Source organism: Cherax quadricarinatus, chromosome 28 (assembly GCF_038502225.1).
Source record: "Cherax quadricarinatus isolate ZL_2023a chromosome 28, ASM3850222v1, whole genome shotgun sequence".
Classification (NCBI taxonomy): domain Eukaryota; kingdom Metazoa; phylum Arthropoda; class Malacostraca; order Decapoda; family Parastacidae; genus Cherax; species Cherax quadricarinatus.
In genome coordinates, this window is record NC_091319.1 from 26,373,442 (window position 1) to 26,388,610 (window position 15,169).

Here is a 15,169-nt window from a genome sequence, read left to right on the forward strand (position 1 = left end):
TGGGTAACACCTCACTGACACACAAAACAATCCACACCGACATAACACAGACCTGCTGGGTAACACCTCACTGACACACAAAACAATCCACACCGACATAACACAGACCTGCTGGGTAACACCTCACTGACACAAAACAATCCACACCGACATAACACAGACCTGCTGGGTAACACCTCACTGACACACAAAACAATCCACACCGACATAACACAGACCTGCTGGGTAACACCTCACTGACACACAAAACAATCCACACCGACATAACACAGACCTGCTGGGTAACACCTCACTGACAAACAAAACAATCCACACCGACATAACACAGACCTGCTGGGTAACACCTCACTGACACACAAAACAATCCACACCGACATAACACAGACCTGCTGGGTAACACCTCACTGACACACAAAACAATCCACACCGACATAACAGAGACCTGCTATGTAACACCTCACTGACAGTCCAGTCACTCCAGCCATGGGCTTAATTGAGACTCAGGCAGGATAAACTTTCACAAAGTACACCCTCTTCCCTAAAGTGTATATAAAGTGTACCCTCGACCATTGGATTACCCTGAACACGCAGCTCGCACCTGTTTCACACATTATTACACATCATCAAACAGTAGGGTTTGATTTTAATAAGACCGGCCAAGTGTGAGCCAGTAGACTACCGCAGTGCTTTTTTCGTGCCTACCCGACGTGCTGCATATATAAGACCTCCTTGACACCTTATTCATTATCGCCTGTGGAGGGTCTAAAGTTAGACCGAAAATGTTAGCGTTTTTCTGTATTTTTGAACGTGGAATATTCGCAGATATAACCCATATGGTCGTATGATTCACTCATTATTATTATATTATTATATTATTATTATTATTTCATGAGTAAGTGGTAAGAACCGAGGCGTCATGCAGTGCCTGGAAAATAGGAAGTATTTAAGTTCAATCCAAGGAAGGGAAGGAGACTTTCATTTCCTTGAATCAAGATTAATCAGTATAAAGGCATTCATTTTCCTTGAGTTTAGGTGAACGTGCACTGTACGTTCACGGTGATTAGGAGTTCACCACAACCCTTTTTTTTTTTTGTCTCAACCCAGGTCCCCGCATCCTGTTTTCTGCATCAACGCAGGTCATCACATCCCGTTTTCTGTCTCAACCCAGGTCCTCGCATCCCGTTTTCTGTCTCAACCCAGGTCCCCGCATCCTGTTTTCTGTCTCAACGCAGGTCACCACATCCCTTTATGTCTCAACGCAGGTCACCACATCCCATTTTGTCTCAATGCAGGTCATCGCATCCCATTTCCTGTCTCAACGCAGGTCACCACATCCCGTTTTCCGTCTCAACTCAGGTCACCACACCTTTATTGTGTATCAGTGTCAGTGACCACTTCCGTGTTCTCTCCCGTGCAGGGACAGTGCCGGCCTCCCTGAGGGACCTGTACTCCCGCAGCAGTAGTATAACTACCTCGTCGTCACCTGCCGCTGCCTCGCCTCTCGACCTCACCCGCTACTCCCTGCCCTCCCTCAGGCAGTACGAACTGGCTCAACAGATGGTCTCCCAGCAGGGCGCGGTCAGCAAGCTCCTGGGTGAGTGATGTGTGGGTGGTGAGTAATGTGTGGGTGGTGAGTGATGTGTGGGTGGTGAGTGATGTGTGGGTGGTGAGTGATGTGTGGATGGTGAGTGATGTGTGGGTGGTAAGCAATGTATGGGTGGTAAGCGTTGTGTGGGTGGTGAGCAATGTGTGGGTGGTGAGTGATGTGTGGGTGGTGAGTGATGTGTGGGTGGTGAGTGATGTGTGGGTGGTGAGTGATGTGTGGGTGGTGAGTGATGTGTGGATGGTGAGTGATGTGTGGGTGGTAAGCAATGTGTGGGTGGTAAGCAATGTGTGGGTGGTAAGCAATGTGTGGGTGGTGAGTGATGTGTGGGTGGTGAGTGATGTGTGGGTGGTGAGTGATGTGTGGGTGGTGAGTGATGTGTGGGTGGTGAGTGATGTGTGGGTGGTGAGTGATGTGTGGGTGGTGAGTGATGTGTGGGTGGTGAGTGATGTGTGGGTGAGTGATGTGTGAGTGGTTAGCGATGATGGTGGTGACTGGTGTGGGTGGTGAGTGGAATGTGTTGTGAGTGATGTGGATGATGAGTGACTAGTGACATCACTGGTTCAAACAAGTGACCAAACACACTGTCTTCCTTCACCAAACACTACCTTCCTTCACAAAATACACCCTCTTCCTCTACCATCCACACCTATTCCCTGTCTATCGTCACCCCTCTCTTCCCCCATCCACAACTCTCTTCCTTTCCCCTCCCTCTTAACAACACCTTCCTATTTCCTCTTCACCCTCCCCTCTCCTTTCCAGCCAACTACCCCGCCCATCCTCTTTCCCGTTTAATCACCCCTCCGCATCATGCCTCCCGTCTCACGCTATCCCATTCGATACAACAGTTACGTAAGTGACAAAATCAAGGGACAAAATAGCCAGCTTTTATTCCCACTATGTAACCATCGTTAAGAATACAGTAGCTGTACACTGCTTTTTCAAGTCTTGCTGCCCAAGTAACCACGCCCGTGTATCTGTCTCAGGGTCGCTACGACCGCCGGGTATGATCGGAGGTTCGAAGCCGAAAGTAGCCACTCCTCAGGTGGTAAACAAGATCGAGCAGTACAAGCGTGAGAACCCGACCATCTTCGCCTGGGAGATCCGAGAGAAACTCATCTCTGAGAGCGTGTGTACCAACTCCACCGCTCCTTCCGTCTCCTCCATTAACAGGATCCTCAGGTACGTGTCCCCCCTTGCCGTGTCCTCCATCAAGAACATCCTCGGGTACGTATCCCCTGCCGTGTCCCTCTGAAGGATTTCCGGGTATGTGTCGATGGCGTGTCCTAAAGGACTGCCAGGTACGTGATCACGGCCCGTGCCTTTCATCAACAGAATCTTTAAGTACGTGCCCCCTGCCGAGTCGTACTAAAAAATTGACAGGTACGCATTCAGTGGTTTGTCCTCTGTCAACAGAATCCTCAAGTACGTCCCCCTGCCTTGTCCTACTCAACAGTTGACAGGTACGTGTCCTCCGTCTACAGGATCCTCAGATACGTGTCCCCCTGGTGTGTCCTACTGAAAAATTGCTAGGTACGTGTCCAGTGTCTTGTCCTCCGTCAACAGCATCCTCATGTATGTCCCCCTGCCGTGTCCTACTGAAGAATTGCCAGGTACGTGTCCTCTGTCTACAGGATCCTCAGGTACGTGACCTCTGTCTACAGGATCCTCAGGTACGTGTCCCCCTGCCATGTCGTAATGAAAAATTGACAGGAACCTGTCAGTGTTGTCTCCTCCGTCAACAGGATCGTCATGCACCTGACTTCTGCCGTGTTCTATTGCTGCCTTTCCAGTTACATGTCCACTATGCCGTGTCTTACTAAGCTAAGCCTAATAATAATGGCATACCTATTTATTAATAGCAACATTGATATATGATCAAAACAGAGTTGTGTTTATAATTCCATAGATTCTAATTCCATAGGGGTTAATTTCATATAGGCTAAATCTATATAGGTTAATTCTATAAAGGCTAATGATATATAGGTTAATTCTATTCGGGATAATTTCATAGAGGCCACTATGTAACTATCGTACAGAATAAGGCTGATACACACTGCGGGTGATCCCACAGCGTAATTCACAGCACACTTCGGGTCTTCTCACTGAACGAGGCAGGCAGGCAGGCAGGCAGGCAGGCAGGCAGGCAGGCAGGCAGGCAGGCAGGCAGGCAGGCAGGCAGGCAGGCAGGCAGGCAGGCAGGCAGGCTGGCTGGCAGGCTGGCAGGCTGGCAGGCTGGCAGGCTGGCAGGCTGGCAGGCTGGCAGGCTGGCAGGCTGGCTGGCTGGCTGGCTGGCTGGCTGGCTGGCTGGCTGGCTGGCTGGCTGGCTGGCTGGCTGGCTGGCTGGCTGGCTGGCTGGCTGGCTGGCTGGCTGGCTGGCTGGCTGGCTGGCTGGCTGGCTGGCTGGCTGGCTGGCTGGCTGGCTGGCTGGCTGGCTGGCAGGCAGGCAGGCAGGCAGGCAGGCAGGCTGGCTCGCTCAAGGCCGCGACTCGAGTAGAAAAAAACTTTCGAAACTTACCAAAGATATAAAAAATTTGCCCGTTTCATACAGCTGGGTCACCGCACCTTGCGGGTCTTCCCACCGTGTAACTCATAGGGTATCCGCACACTGCTAATGATGCTAAATGCGTCAACTTGTAACTCGCACAGCTGACACCATATTTCCCTCCTGCAGGAACCGCGCGGCGGAGAGAGCAGCAGCAGACTTCGCTCGCGCCGCCGGCTACGGCCTCTACAACCCCTACGCCTTTCCCTGGGCTAACCCTGCCCTCCTATCCCCTCTAGCTGCCTCCCTACCCCTCCACGCCGCCGCTGCCGCAGAGCAGGCTGCTCACAACGCCGCCGTCAGCGCTGCTGCTGCCGCCAAGGACTCCCCGTCAGCCACCAGCAACCATTCTGACGGTGAAGGTGAGATCATAGGTATGGAGTACTCCAATGTGCAGCAGCTGGGTATCTTTGTTGACGAAACGTTTCGCCTACACAGTAGGCTTCTTCAGTCAAATACAAAGGGAGCAGTAGACGTGAAATAAAGATGATATAATCAGTCCATCAACCTTGGAGAATAAGTATTTGAAGTGGTCAGTCCCTCATCCTGGGGAAGAGCGCAGCTCCGTGGAGATGAACTCTCCTTCAAGCTGAGGGACTGATCACTTCAAAACTTATTTTTTTTAAGACTGATAGACTGATTACATTATCTTTATCATTTCCCTGCTTCTGCTGTCATCTGTGTATACAAGAAGGAAGCCCTACACTGCGGGTGTTCCCACCATGTTACTGTCATGAAGAATAGGGAAGCCAAACACTGCAGTGTTCCCACTATATTGCTATTATGAAGGATACGGAAACCTCACGCTGCAGTGTTACCACCATGTTGTTGTTATGAAGAACAGGGATTATTATAATCATGGGGGGGAGGCTAAACCCGTAGGAATATACAGCACCTGTTTGGGGGGGAATGGTAGGTATTCAGGTTCAATTCAGGGAACTGGAGTACAGACCCAATTCTCTAGATCAAGAGCCCCCTCACCAAGGAAGCCCCACACTAGTGTTCCCACCGTATTACTGTTATGAAGAATAGGGAAGCCCCACACTGCAGTGTTCCCATCATGTTACTATCATGAAGAATAGGGAAGCCCCACACTGCAGTGTTCCCATCATGTTACTATCATGAAGAATAGGGAAGCCCCACACTGCAGTGTTCCCACCGTATTACTGTTATGAAGAATAGGGAAGCCCCACACTGCAGTGTTCCCATCATGTTACTATCATGAAGAATAGGGAAGCCCCACACTGCAGTGTTCCCACCATGTTGCTATCATGAAAAATAGGGAAGCCCCACACTGCAGTGTTCCCACCATGTTACCATCACGAAGAACAGGGAAGTCCCACACTGCGGGTGTTCCCACCGTGAAAACATTCCCCCCAAAAAGGCAGCTGCACACTGCTGGTGTTTTCAATTCGGCTTTTATTTTTTTATCCCTGTCTGAATATTTACTGACCTATGCGTAAAATCTTACAGGATCGCCCTTGCACAAGCACTCACAAGCGTCATTAGCGCCCTCTGAGCTGGGTTCTCCGTCGCACCTGTCTAGCGAGGTCCGGTTCCGTCGCAACCGCACCACCTTCAGCTCAGACCAGCTCGAAGAGCTGGAGAAGGAGTTCGAGAAGACACACTACCCAGATCTGCCCACTAGAGAACGTCTGGCTGAGAAAACACTACTGTCTGAGGCAAGGGTCCAGGTGGGTGTGGTATGGTGTGTGTGCGTGTGTGTGCGTGTGTGTGCGTGTGTGTGCGTGTGTGTGTGTGTGTGTGTGTGTGTGTGTGTGTGTGTGTGTGTGTGTGTGTGTGTGTGTGTGTGTGTGTGTGTGTGTGTGTGGTTATATTCACAGGAGTTTACATAACAGTGAATACAATAATGTGTCAAGGATTATACATGCGAGGCCTGGTTCAGAACCTCTTGGGAAATGTTGGGCAGATGAAAGTAAACGTCTAGGCAACGGAAGACTGAATGTCAGATTAAAGGAAAGTAATATGGAAAAAGTGAATGTATTTAGATATTTGGGAACGGATGTGTCAGCAGATGCGTTTTTGAAGGAAAAGGTGATTAAAAGATGATTAATTTGACATGATGCTCGAGTTGTCACAGTTGCTCTTTGCTGATGATGCAGTATTTCTGGGAGACGTTTAAAAGTTGCAAAGGTTTGTGGAGGAGTTTGGAAGGTTGTGTAAAAGAGGAAATTTAAAGGGAATATGTCAAAGAAATAGAAAATGAGAGCAACAAAAAGTCAAGGCAATGAAACACTGGATATCAGATTGGGATTGAATATGTCGGTAGATGAGTCACTAAAAGATGAGGTGAACCAAAGAATAGACGAGGGGAGAAAAAAAGATAAAAGGAAATTGAGACACATGTTAAAAGAAAGAAGTTTTTGTATGGAGACAAAGAGGGTAATATTCCAGAGTATAATGGTATCAACACCTTTAAATGGGTGAGAGTCATGGGTTTTAAATGTTGCATCGAAGAGGCTGGAGGTAGTCGAGAACAGTGTGTGGTGCGAGCATTATGCAGAGAATTAGGAGCGTAGAAATCTGATTAGGGTATAGGGTTACGAGGGATATAAGGGCGGATGATGGGTTGAGTAAATTTGGTTATTTAGAAATGATACTGAAGACTAGAATTGACCAGTGTGGAAGGAAGAAGTGGTAGAAGTCACCTCAAGAAAGGCTGAAGGGAAGGAATGAAGGTTTTACGTGGTAAGAGACTGACCATCCATCAGGCTTGTGTATGGTGAATCAGACTGAGTGGAGACAAGTAGCTTTTAGGATATAATAGGTTGTTGGAGTGAGCAATGCAATGTTTATGAGGGGATTCAGATAAACTGGTTAGCCCGACTTGAGTCCTGAAAGAGGGAAGAACGGTGCGTGCACTCTGAAGGGTGAGCGGGATGCTTCAGTTCGGAAGGTCATTTGAACTGTAATGTCACTGCACTTCTGGCAAGACAGTTAATGAATGAATGACGATGAAAGTGTTTCTAATTTTGGCTGACCCTACCTTGTTGGGAGATGACCACTGTGTTAAAGAAAAAAAAGCTATATGCAAACCAGATGAGAAAAAGAAAGCAATTGGAGTGCTGAGAAATCTGAAAGCAAAGAAGTTGATCATGGGACACAAAATGTGAAATGTACCTGAGCATAGTGATGCCAACCCTTGTGTATAGGTGTGAGACATGGTTGTTGAAGGTTGCAGTGGGGAGAAGGCTGAAGATGTCATGTCTCAGATCAGTGCGTAGTGAAGATGTCATACAGGGGATAAAGTATGAGGAGATTAGCAAATACTCTGGAAGCATAAAAGATATAATTCAGGGAATGAAAGAGAACTTACTGAAATGGCTTTGACATTAAGAAAGATGGGACAAGAAAAGATAATCAAACTGGCACATAAATCTTGGGATGATAGAAGTGAGGAATGCCTAGTGTGGAAGCTCAGGACGAAATGTAGGTAGGTGCTCCAGCATCCAGCAGGCATGCATGAGCGTGTTTGATAAGAGTGGGGGTAAGTTCTTTTTCGGAGTGCGAGTTTGGTTCTATCTATACAGGTGTCCAGGTAAACAGATGGACTGGAGTTATGGAGGTGGGAAGTGTAACATGTGCACTTAGAAAGTTAGGTGGGAATGTGATGGATGTGGATCTCGCTACGTGAGATATTCTATCATGACAGTGAGCGTTGATAAATGATGTGATTGCTCTCAATAACCGTGCTTCTGCATGAAGCTGTCGCTGTGTTTAAAATAAAAAATAAGTCTGTATGTGTGTCCTCTCGTAGTTACGAGTGCTGGGGATTGATCAAGGGTTCCACAGATGCTACTCGTGTTTTCCACTGTTGTTGCAATATATATATATATATATATATATATATATATATATATATATATATATATATATATATATATATGACAAACTTTATTTAAATTCTTATTAATTTCTAATTTTCCCCCCTCAGTGTGTGATAAATAATCTTTAATACAGTTTACACTTTTAACCGAATCAATATAATATTGTGCATTACGATAAGATACTCTATTAGAGTCAACAGCTCAGGAAGATAGGAAATTTTTAAGAGCAACAAGTGATTTAATGACAGCAAGTGTTGCTAGTAACAGCAGGTGTTCTTACAGACTACAGATGTTCTTAGTAAGCCAGGGCACAAAGGGTTAAGATCAAACTGGATATCTGCCCGACGTAACCTCCCAGCCGGGGGTATAGCGTCTTGACGATGCTATGGCGTCGTGTATAGATAACGTAATATATATGGCCTAGTATCTTAATAGCAGTTAGCTAAATCAACACTCAAATCAAAATCATAATTTTATTCGCGACTATACAGTTTCATAATATTATTATAATTAAAATATATATACTCTTAGCAAAGAACACATCTAGGAGAGTGCAAACAGGAAGCTTGTCTGTCTCGCACTCGGCAGACAGAGGATCAAGCCTCCACCACGTTATGCGCTGAATGACCCACACGGGTTTAGAGCTTAACATGAATTATTGAAAAAAATATTTGCCAAGAATATGTAATAATGAACAGTTTTAAGTCAATCAGTTTTTAAAAAGGGGCAAAATAATTACTTAGGTATGTCATTACCAACTATGAGAGAACAGGTACTAGGTATATCATTACCATCTATGAGAGTACAGGTACTAGGTATGTCAGTACTATCTATGAGAAAACAGGTACTAGGTATGTCATTACCAACAATGAGAGAACAGGTACTAGGTATGTCATTGCTATGAGAGAACAGGTACTATGTATGTCATTACCAACTATGAAAGAACAGATACTAGGTATGTCATTATCAAGTATGAGAGAATAGGTACTAGGTATGTCATTACCAACTATGAGATAACAGGTACTAAGTATGTCATTATCAAGTATGAGAGAATAGGTACTAGGTATGTCTTTACCAACTATGAAAGAAAAGGTACTAGGTATGTCATTATTATCTATGAGAGAACAGGTACTAGGTATGTCATTACCAACTATGAGAGAACAAGTACTAGGTATGTCATTACCAACTATGAAAGAACAGGTACTAGGTATGTCATTACCAAATATGAGAGAATAGGTACTAGGTATGTCATTACCAACTATGAGAGAACAGGTACTAGGTATGTCGTTACCAACAATGAGAGAACAAGTACTAGGTATGTCATTGCTATGAGAGAACAAGCAATAGATATGTCATTACCAGCTATGGAGAACAGGTACTAGGTATGTCATTACCAGCTATGAGAGAACAGGTACTAGGTATGTCATTACTAACTGTGTGGTAAAGTTACATGTTCATCACTTACAACAATATAAAAACATCTGGTCCACCAAGATCTTTATCAACAGGACCGACAGAGATCCAGGGAACCAAACATTTCCTTAATAACTGTCCTAAGTGTTGCACATGTGTATGTTTACCTCAGAGTGTTTATTACTAAAGATAAATTTACATGTTTATTATGAGAATATACATACCTGTACATACGTTACGTTACTTACATATACGTTATGTTACTTGCCCATACATTGTTACCTACACATGCGTTATGTTACCTGTACATACGTTAGGCTAGAGCTCTCAAGGTAGAGTCATATGTCAGTGTGCACTGCAGATCAGGATCTTAAAAATATATACCTGGAGGGCGTTCCGGGGGTCAACGCCCCCGCGGCCCGATCCATGACCGGGTACGGAAAGCAGTAGAAAAGGGAGAAAATATTTGCGGTATTTTTTACCCTTTTATACGAATAATTGCAGTAATTTCTGTGGCACGTATGTTGTTTAAGATTTTAGGAAACCAAAATGGCGATAAAGGAGGGTAATGTATACTGAAGCTTTGATTCAGTGTCTAATGCTTATTTCTGCTTCGCCTCTCTGTTTTAAGCTACTGAAGACAGAATAAGGGTTGGGTAGTAAGATTAAGAGTCAATTGGTGAACATGTCGATGAGTGGAGCAATCTGCTAAGTAGTGTCATGCAAACTAAACCTTAGGTAGCTTTAAACTAGATAGACAAATATAAGAACGAGAAAAGTTGGATTTAAGAAGGCCCTTCCTAGAATGGGCCAATAGACCTGCTGCAGTGTGAAGTCATATGTTTTTATTAAAGTTTAAGTAGAAGGTGAATGTTCTGGTAGGGAGGTTAAGGGGTACGTAACTTCCCCCCGTCTTCTAATAACATGTTCATTTTTCCACTATAATCTACCTTGTCCATAATTACTATCGCATTTGCATTGTTTGTTTCGTAAGGTGAACAGAGGAAATGTGATAGTAATTATGGACAAGGTAGATTATAGTGGAAAAATGAACATGTTATTAGAAGACGGGGGAACTTATGTGCCTTTTAAGGCTCTGATAGGGAGGGTAAGGCTCTGGTACGGAGGTTAAGGCCCTGATAGGGAGGGTAAGGCTCTGGTAGTGTAGTTAAAGTTAGACTGTGAGGTTTACTGCTATGATAGTGAGGTTAGTGTAAGGTCTGGGTGGGTGTACGTGGCAGTAACTCTTCCCTGGTCCCTGACAGGTGTGGTTTTCCAACAGACGGGCGAAGTGGAGACGTCATCAGCAGCTGAGCGTCCTCCGCCCTTACTCCGACGACCCTCTGCCTCATTCTCCCAGGACGACCTCTCCTTACTCCGAGGCCCTCTCCAGCCCGGACATGCCACACTCTCCCTCTCCACCACCCCCACCGCCCTCCTCCACCATCACTACTCTCCCTACCACAGCTTCCACCACCACTACCACCGCAGCAGCAACAGCAGCTTCCAACACAGCAGAAGGTACCACCCGTGGCGTCCCGTTGGAGGGGCGGCCATCGCCACCCAGGGCGGCCTCGACCTCTCCTCTTCGACTACCTTCTCCCCATCGCCAACATCCGCCTTTACCCGTATCTGCCGCCGCCCTCAACCTCTGCACCCACCACCCCCACCACCACCACCCTCTCGCACACTTCCAGCAGAGCCCGCCCACGAACCCGAGCATCAGGATGACAAGCCGCCCACCTCCCCCGCCCCTGCTACCCGCCAGCCTGCTCTCACTGCCGCAGTACCCGGGCTTTACCCTCGGGCGTGACCTCACACTCACGCCCATTAACCTCTCTAACGCCCAAGCCCACGCCCGGGAGATGATGGCTGCACAAGCTAGAAGCTTCCTCAAGTCTGCCAGCCAAGCTGTTGGCTTCAGGAGCTGTCGAGGTGACGTCGATAGTGATATTGATGTTGACCTCGTGCATAAGAAACCCGAGGAAGAGGAAGAGGAGGAAGGGGATGAGGAGGAGGAGGACAAACAGGAAGAAGTTGAAGAAGCACAAGACCTCAGCGTCAAGAGAAGGAGAATAGATACAGACGAAGAGGACAAAGAAGAAAAGAAGGAAGAAGTTAAACAAGACACAGATAAAGACGAGAGCATGGATGCTGTTTAACTTAATCCAATCTGTACAGAAGCATCAGATATGTGAGTATGACGCACCAGGAACTAGTGCCATTTACAACCAAGGCTGGACCATACGTGCCTCACAGCCAGAGTGCCACAGACAAGCAAGGTTGGGTCACACGTGTGTCATAGTTAATGCCACAGACAACCAAGACTTAGCCACACTTGTCTTACAATTATAGTGCCACAGACACCAAGGCTGAGCCACACTTGTCTTACAATTATAGTACCGCAGACAACTAAGGCTGAGCCACACAGGTGTCACAACTAGAGTGCCACAGACAACCAAGGCTGAGCCACACAGGTGTCACAACTAGAGTGCCACAGACAACCAAGGCTGAGCCACACAGGTGTCACAACAATAACATTCCAGACACGTCCTGGTAATTCTCTTGGCTACTCCACCTACAAACACTTTAATCTTCCCAAAATCTTCAGTATGATTTTAGTTTTAATTTATTTTACATGATAAATATCCTCATACACACAGAAATAATTTCAACTTATGTCACAAATGCCGTAAGAATACTTAGAGTGAATTACATTTTCACACACACACACACACACACACACACACACACACACACACACACACACACACACACACACACACACACACACACACCAGTGTTGGAAGTTGTTGAGATGACATTCTAATTTTGATCTCGATGTGAGAACGGCTGGTAACCTTACTAGACAGCATCACTTTTAGCTACCACAGTGTGATGGATCACCGACTGGAGGTTCACCTCTAACGCTCAATATATCGTATAACACACTATAGTATGACACTATTAATGCCGGATAGCAACATTAATGACGGTAACAACAGAGGGAAGGTCGTTCCTCTCGCTGTTGGACTTTTCCATTCTTGTACTGATACTCACCTCGCAGACTTCAAATAATGAGACTGTGAATAGTCAATCGACCATTTCTTCAGATACTCATAGGACGGTTACAACCCGATCTTTTCATCCATTCTTAACACCTTCATCATTCATGAAATCTCTGCCTAACCTGTATTACCTTCACCTAGATACCTGCTGGGTTCCTATTTACCATATATATGGGACAAGCTCTCTCGCATTTTAATTAGGTATTGCTGAGATATATAGGTTAGTGATGAAAGTGGAGTATTAAGAATAATAGAGGTAAACACAAGGAATTAAGAATAGCAATATTTACTATATATAAATAAAAGAATACAAATTTTAGTTCAAATCTTTGCATTCCAGTTAGTCTATTATTAAATGTATAGTGACAAAGTTGGTAATATCACAAGAGTGGGCGGGGATGATACGAAGCAATGTTAAGATAATGTATTCATAGGACATAGGTAATACTGCATGGATGTTCTTGGAGACACACACATACATACACACACACACACACACACACACACACACACACACACACACTTGTAATCTACACCCACCAAATCAACCTAGTGAGGCCCTCACCTCTAACTCTAGGTTAACATCTACTAGCTATTATACCGCCCCCCCCAATATTCTATATTTATGACCAAGGCGGAAATTAGGATTAATTGGTCTCCATATTATGTTCACAGAGGCTGGAGTTCTCTGACAGAGCTACAGGATGTGGGGAATAGCACTAAATTCCAACCTTCACAAGCAGAAACTGGAATTACAAACATGACAGAGACAACAGACACAAGATATCACATCTTCTCTTCTCCCACTTTTAAAATAGCTGGGAATTAGGAAAATCTAAAATAAGTTCCCAGACTATTTTATTCTAACTCTTAAATCTATCTCAAAACTTACAGTATATACAAACATAACACATTACATCACGATAATCATTTCCATTTCTAGTACCCAAATTCATGCACAGTTTCAGACTGGTATACCTCCCACTAACATTCCTAGAGAGTTCCATCCTAGGTGGCCTAGGCTCCACAGTCAATCCAGCCTAGGTGCTCGATTGAACTAACAACCTCCCTAGGGCACTTCATTCTTTCTATATCTCTTGTTCAATCCCCGGTCACTCTCACAATTCACAGAATACTCACAGAGTACTCAAAAAAACCTCCTAGCCTCTCAGCTTCTCATAACACAAAGCTCTGTTCTCACATTGATTTTCACAACGAGTGTAACTGAGTTTAGCAGTGAATTTAGCAGCGAGTTCTTGATCAATACATTACCTAACGAATAACAATGCCTTCGTAGTGTTGTGTTAATTAAATAAAATTATTTACATTGAAGCTCAAGGATTCTCAGTCTTATTCAGTGATTCACAGTGATTAGCAGTGATTTGAAAATATATACCACGATCTGCAGTGATTTACAAAATTATAGTAATTTACAAGGGCTACTATTATTTTTAAATTATTCACATTAATTTATAATGGTAACATATTTACAATACGTTTTGTCTCTTCCAGTGATTCTCAGTGATCAAAAGAGAGTCACTTGTCTCTAAGTCTAACTCACAAGCACCTACAATGGCTCACAAGCAGCTACAGTGACTCACAAGCACCCACCATGACTTGAGAGCACCTACGGTAATTGACAAATACCTACGGTGACTCAAAGTACCAAAAGTGAGGTGCACAAGTACCTAAAGTGAACCTCAAGTGAATGCATCCTTCATAGTATATAGACACTGCTATATTAGAAAGAAATAAGCAAAGTGTTGCTGTTGCTTTCTTGATTAATCAAGGTACAGAGTGATCACCAATACGCTACAAACACCTGTAGTAGTAACAACAACAATTCTGAAATGTCCTCGATGTGTCTACACAATGATGCCCATTAACGTGATGTTCTCAGCATAAGGCCATTAGCACACCCCCTAACTGTTCTCTACTGTACATGATGTACAATGACAAACTAGACTCATATATCCTAGCAATTAATACATTTTTCCATTGATCTGTGGACTCTCACAAGACCCACAACGACAACCATGCATGGCCCCCAAACAGCTTTATATATTAAAGATAAGCGATATAGATTAACCTAGATCTAGCTAAGCTGCCTGGGTGTGGGCAGATCTCACCTCACCGTATAGAGCCAAAGATGTATTCTAATGCCTCTCGCCTAACTGCTCTATCCACCTGTAAATACAAAGCATTAAGGCGGAATCAAACGACTTAGTTTTAAGAATTATCTTAGCCTGTTCCGACCTTAACAATTTCTGTCTTGCGAGTTGTAATGAGTGAATTGATTAGGACGTAAACAAGTGTTAAGGCAAATGGATTATGATGCGAGTCGAAATGTGGATGATTTATATCAGAACTGATAATTACGTGGATTATGTATGTTAGGGCCGAGTTACATGTAATGGGATGTTTTCTCTCTTACTGGCATGTCCGGTTATTAAGTTTTGATTGTGAGATTTCCTTACATTGTTCACCGCTATTGAAATACTTTTATGTATAATTTGAACGCAATACCAAGCATGTTAATAATTTGAACGCTGTAATAAACATGTAAGTAATCTGTCAGTTTGAACGCTGTAATAACCATATCAATAATTTGAACACTGTACCAGTCATATCAATAATTTAAACACTGTACCAGTCATGTCAATAATTTAAACAATATACCAATCATGTCAAT

The 15,169-nt window shown here is 44.6% G+C and overlaps 1 protein-coding gene across 2 annotated transcripts in view; it reads left to right on the forward strand.

The window, feature by feature from the left end:
* The window catches only part of LOC128693307 (paired box protein Pax-6-like), a 45,564-nt gene that overhangs the window by 29,035 nt on the left and 1,360 nt on the right, over positions 1-15,169 (forward strand). For both annotated transcript variants that reach the window (XM_053782920.2, XM_070089498.1), the window contains exons 2-6: positions 1,418-1,594; positions 2,590-2,785; positions 4,278-4,510; positions 5,622-5,842; positions 10,675-15,169. The exon at positions 10,675-15,169 is cut by the window's right edge and continues 1,360 nt beyond it. In XM_053782920.2, the coding sequence (XP_053638895.1) occupies positions 1,418-1,594; positions 2,590-2,785; positions 4,278-4,510; positions 5,622-5,842; positions 10,675-11,571 (1,724 nt within the window). In that variant the 3' untranslated portion in view covers positions 11,572-15,169. The remainder of the gene's footprint in view (positions 1-1,417; positions 1,595-2,589; positions 2,786-4,277; positions 4,511-5,621; positions 5,843-10,674) is intronic.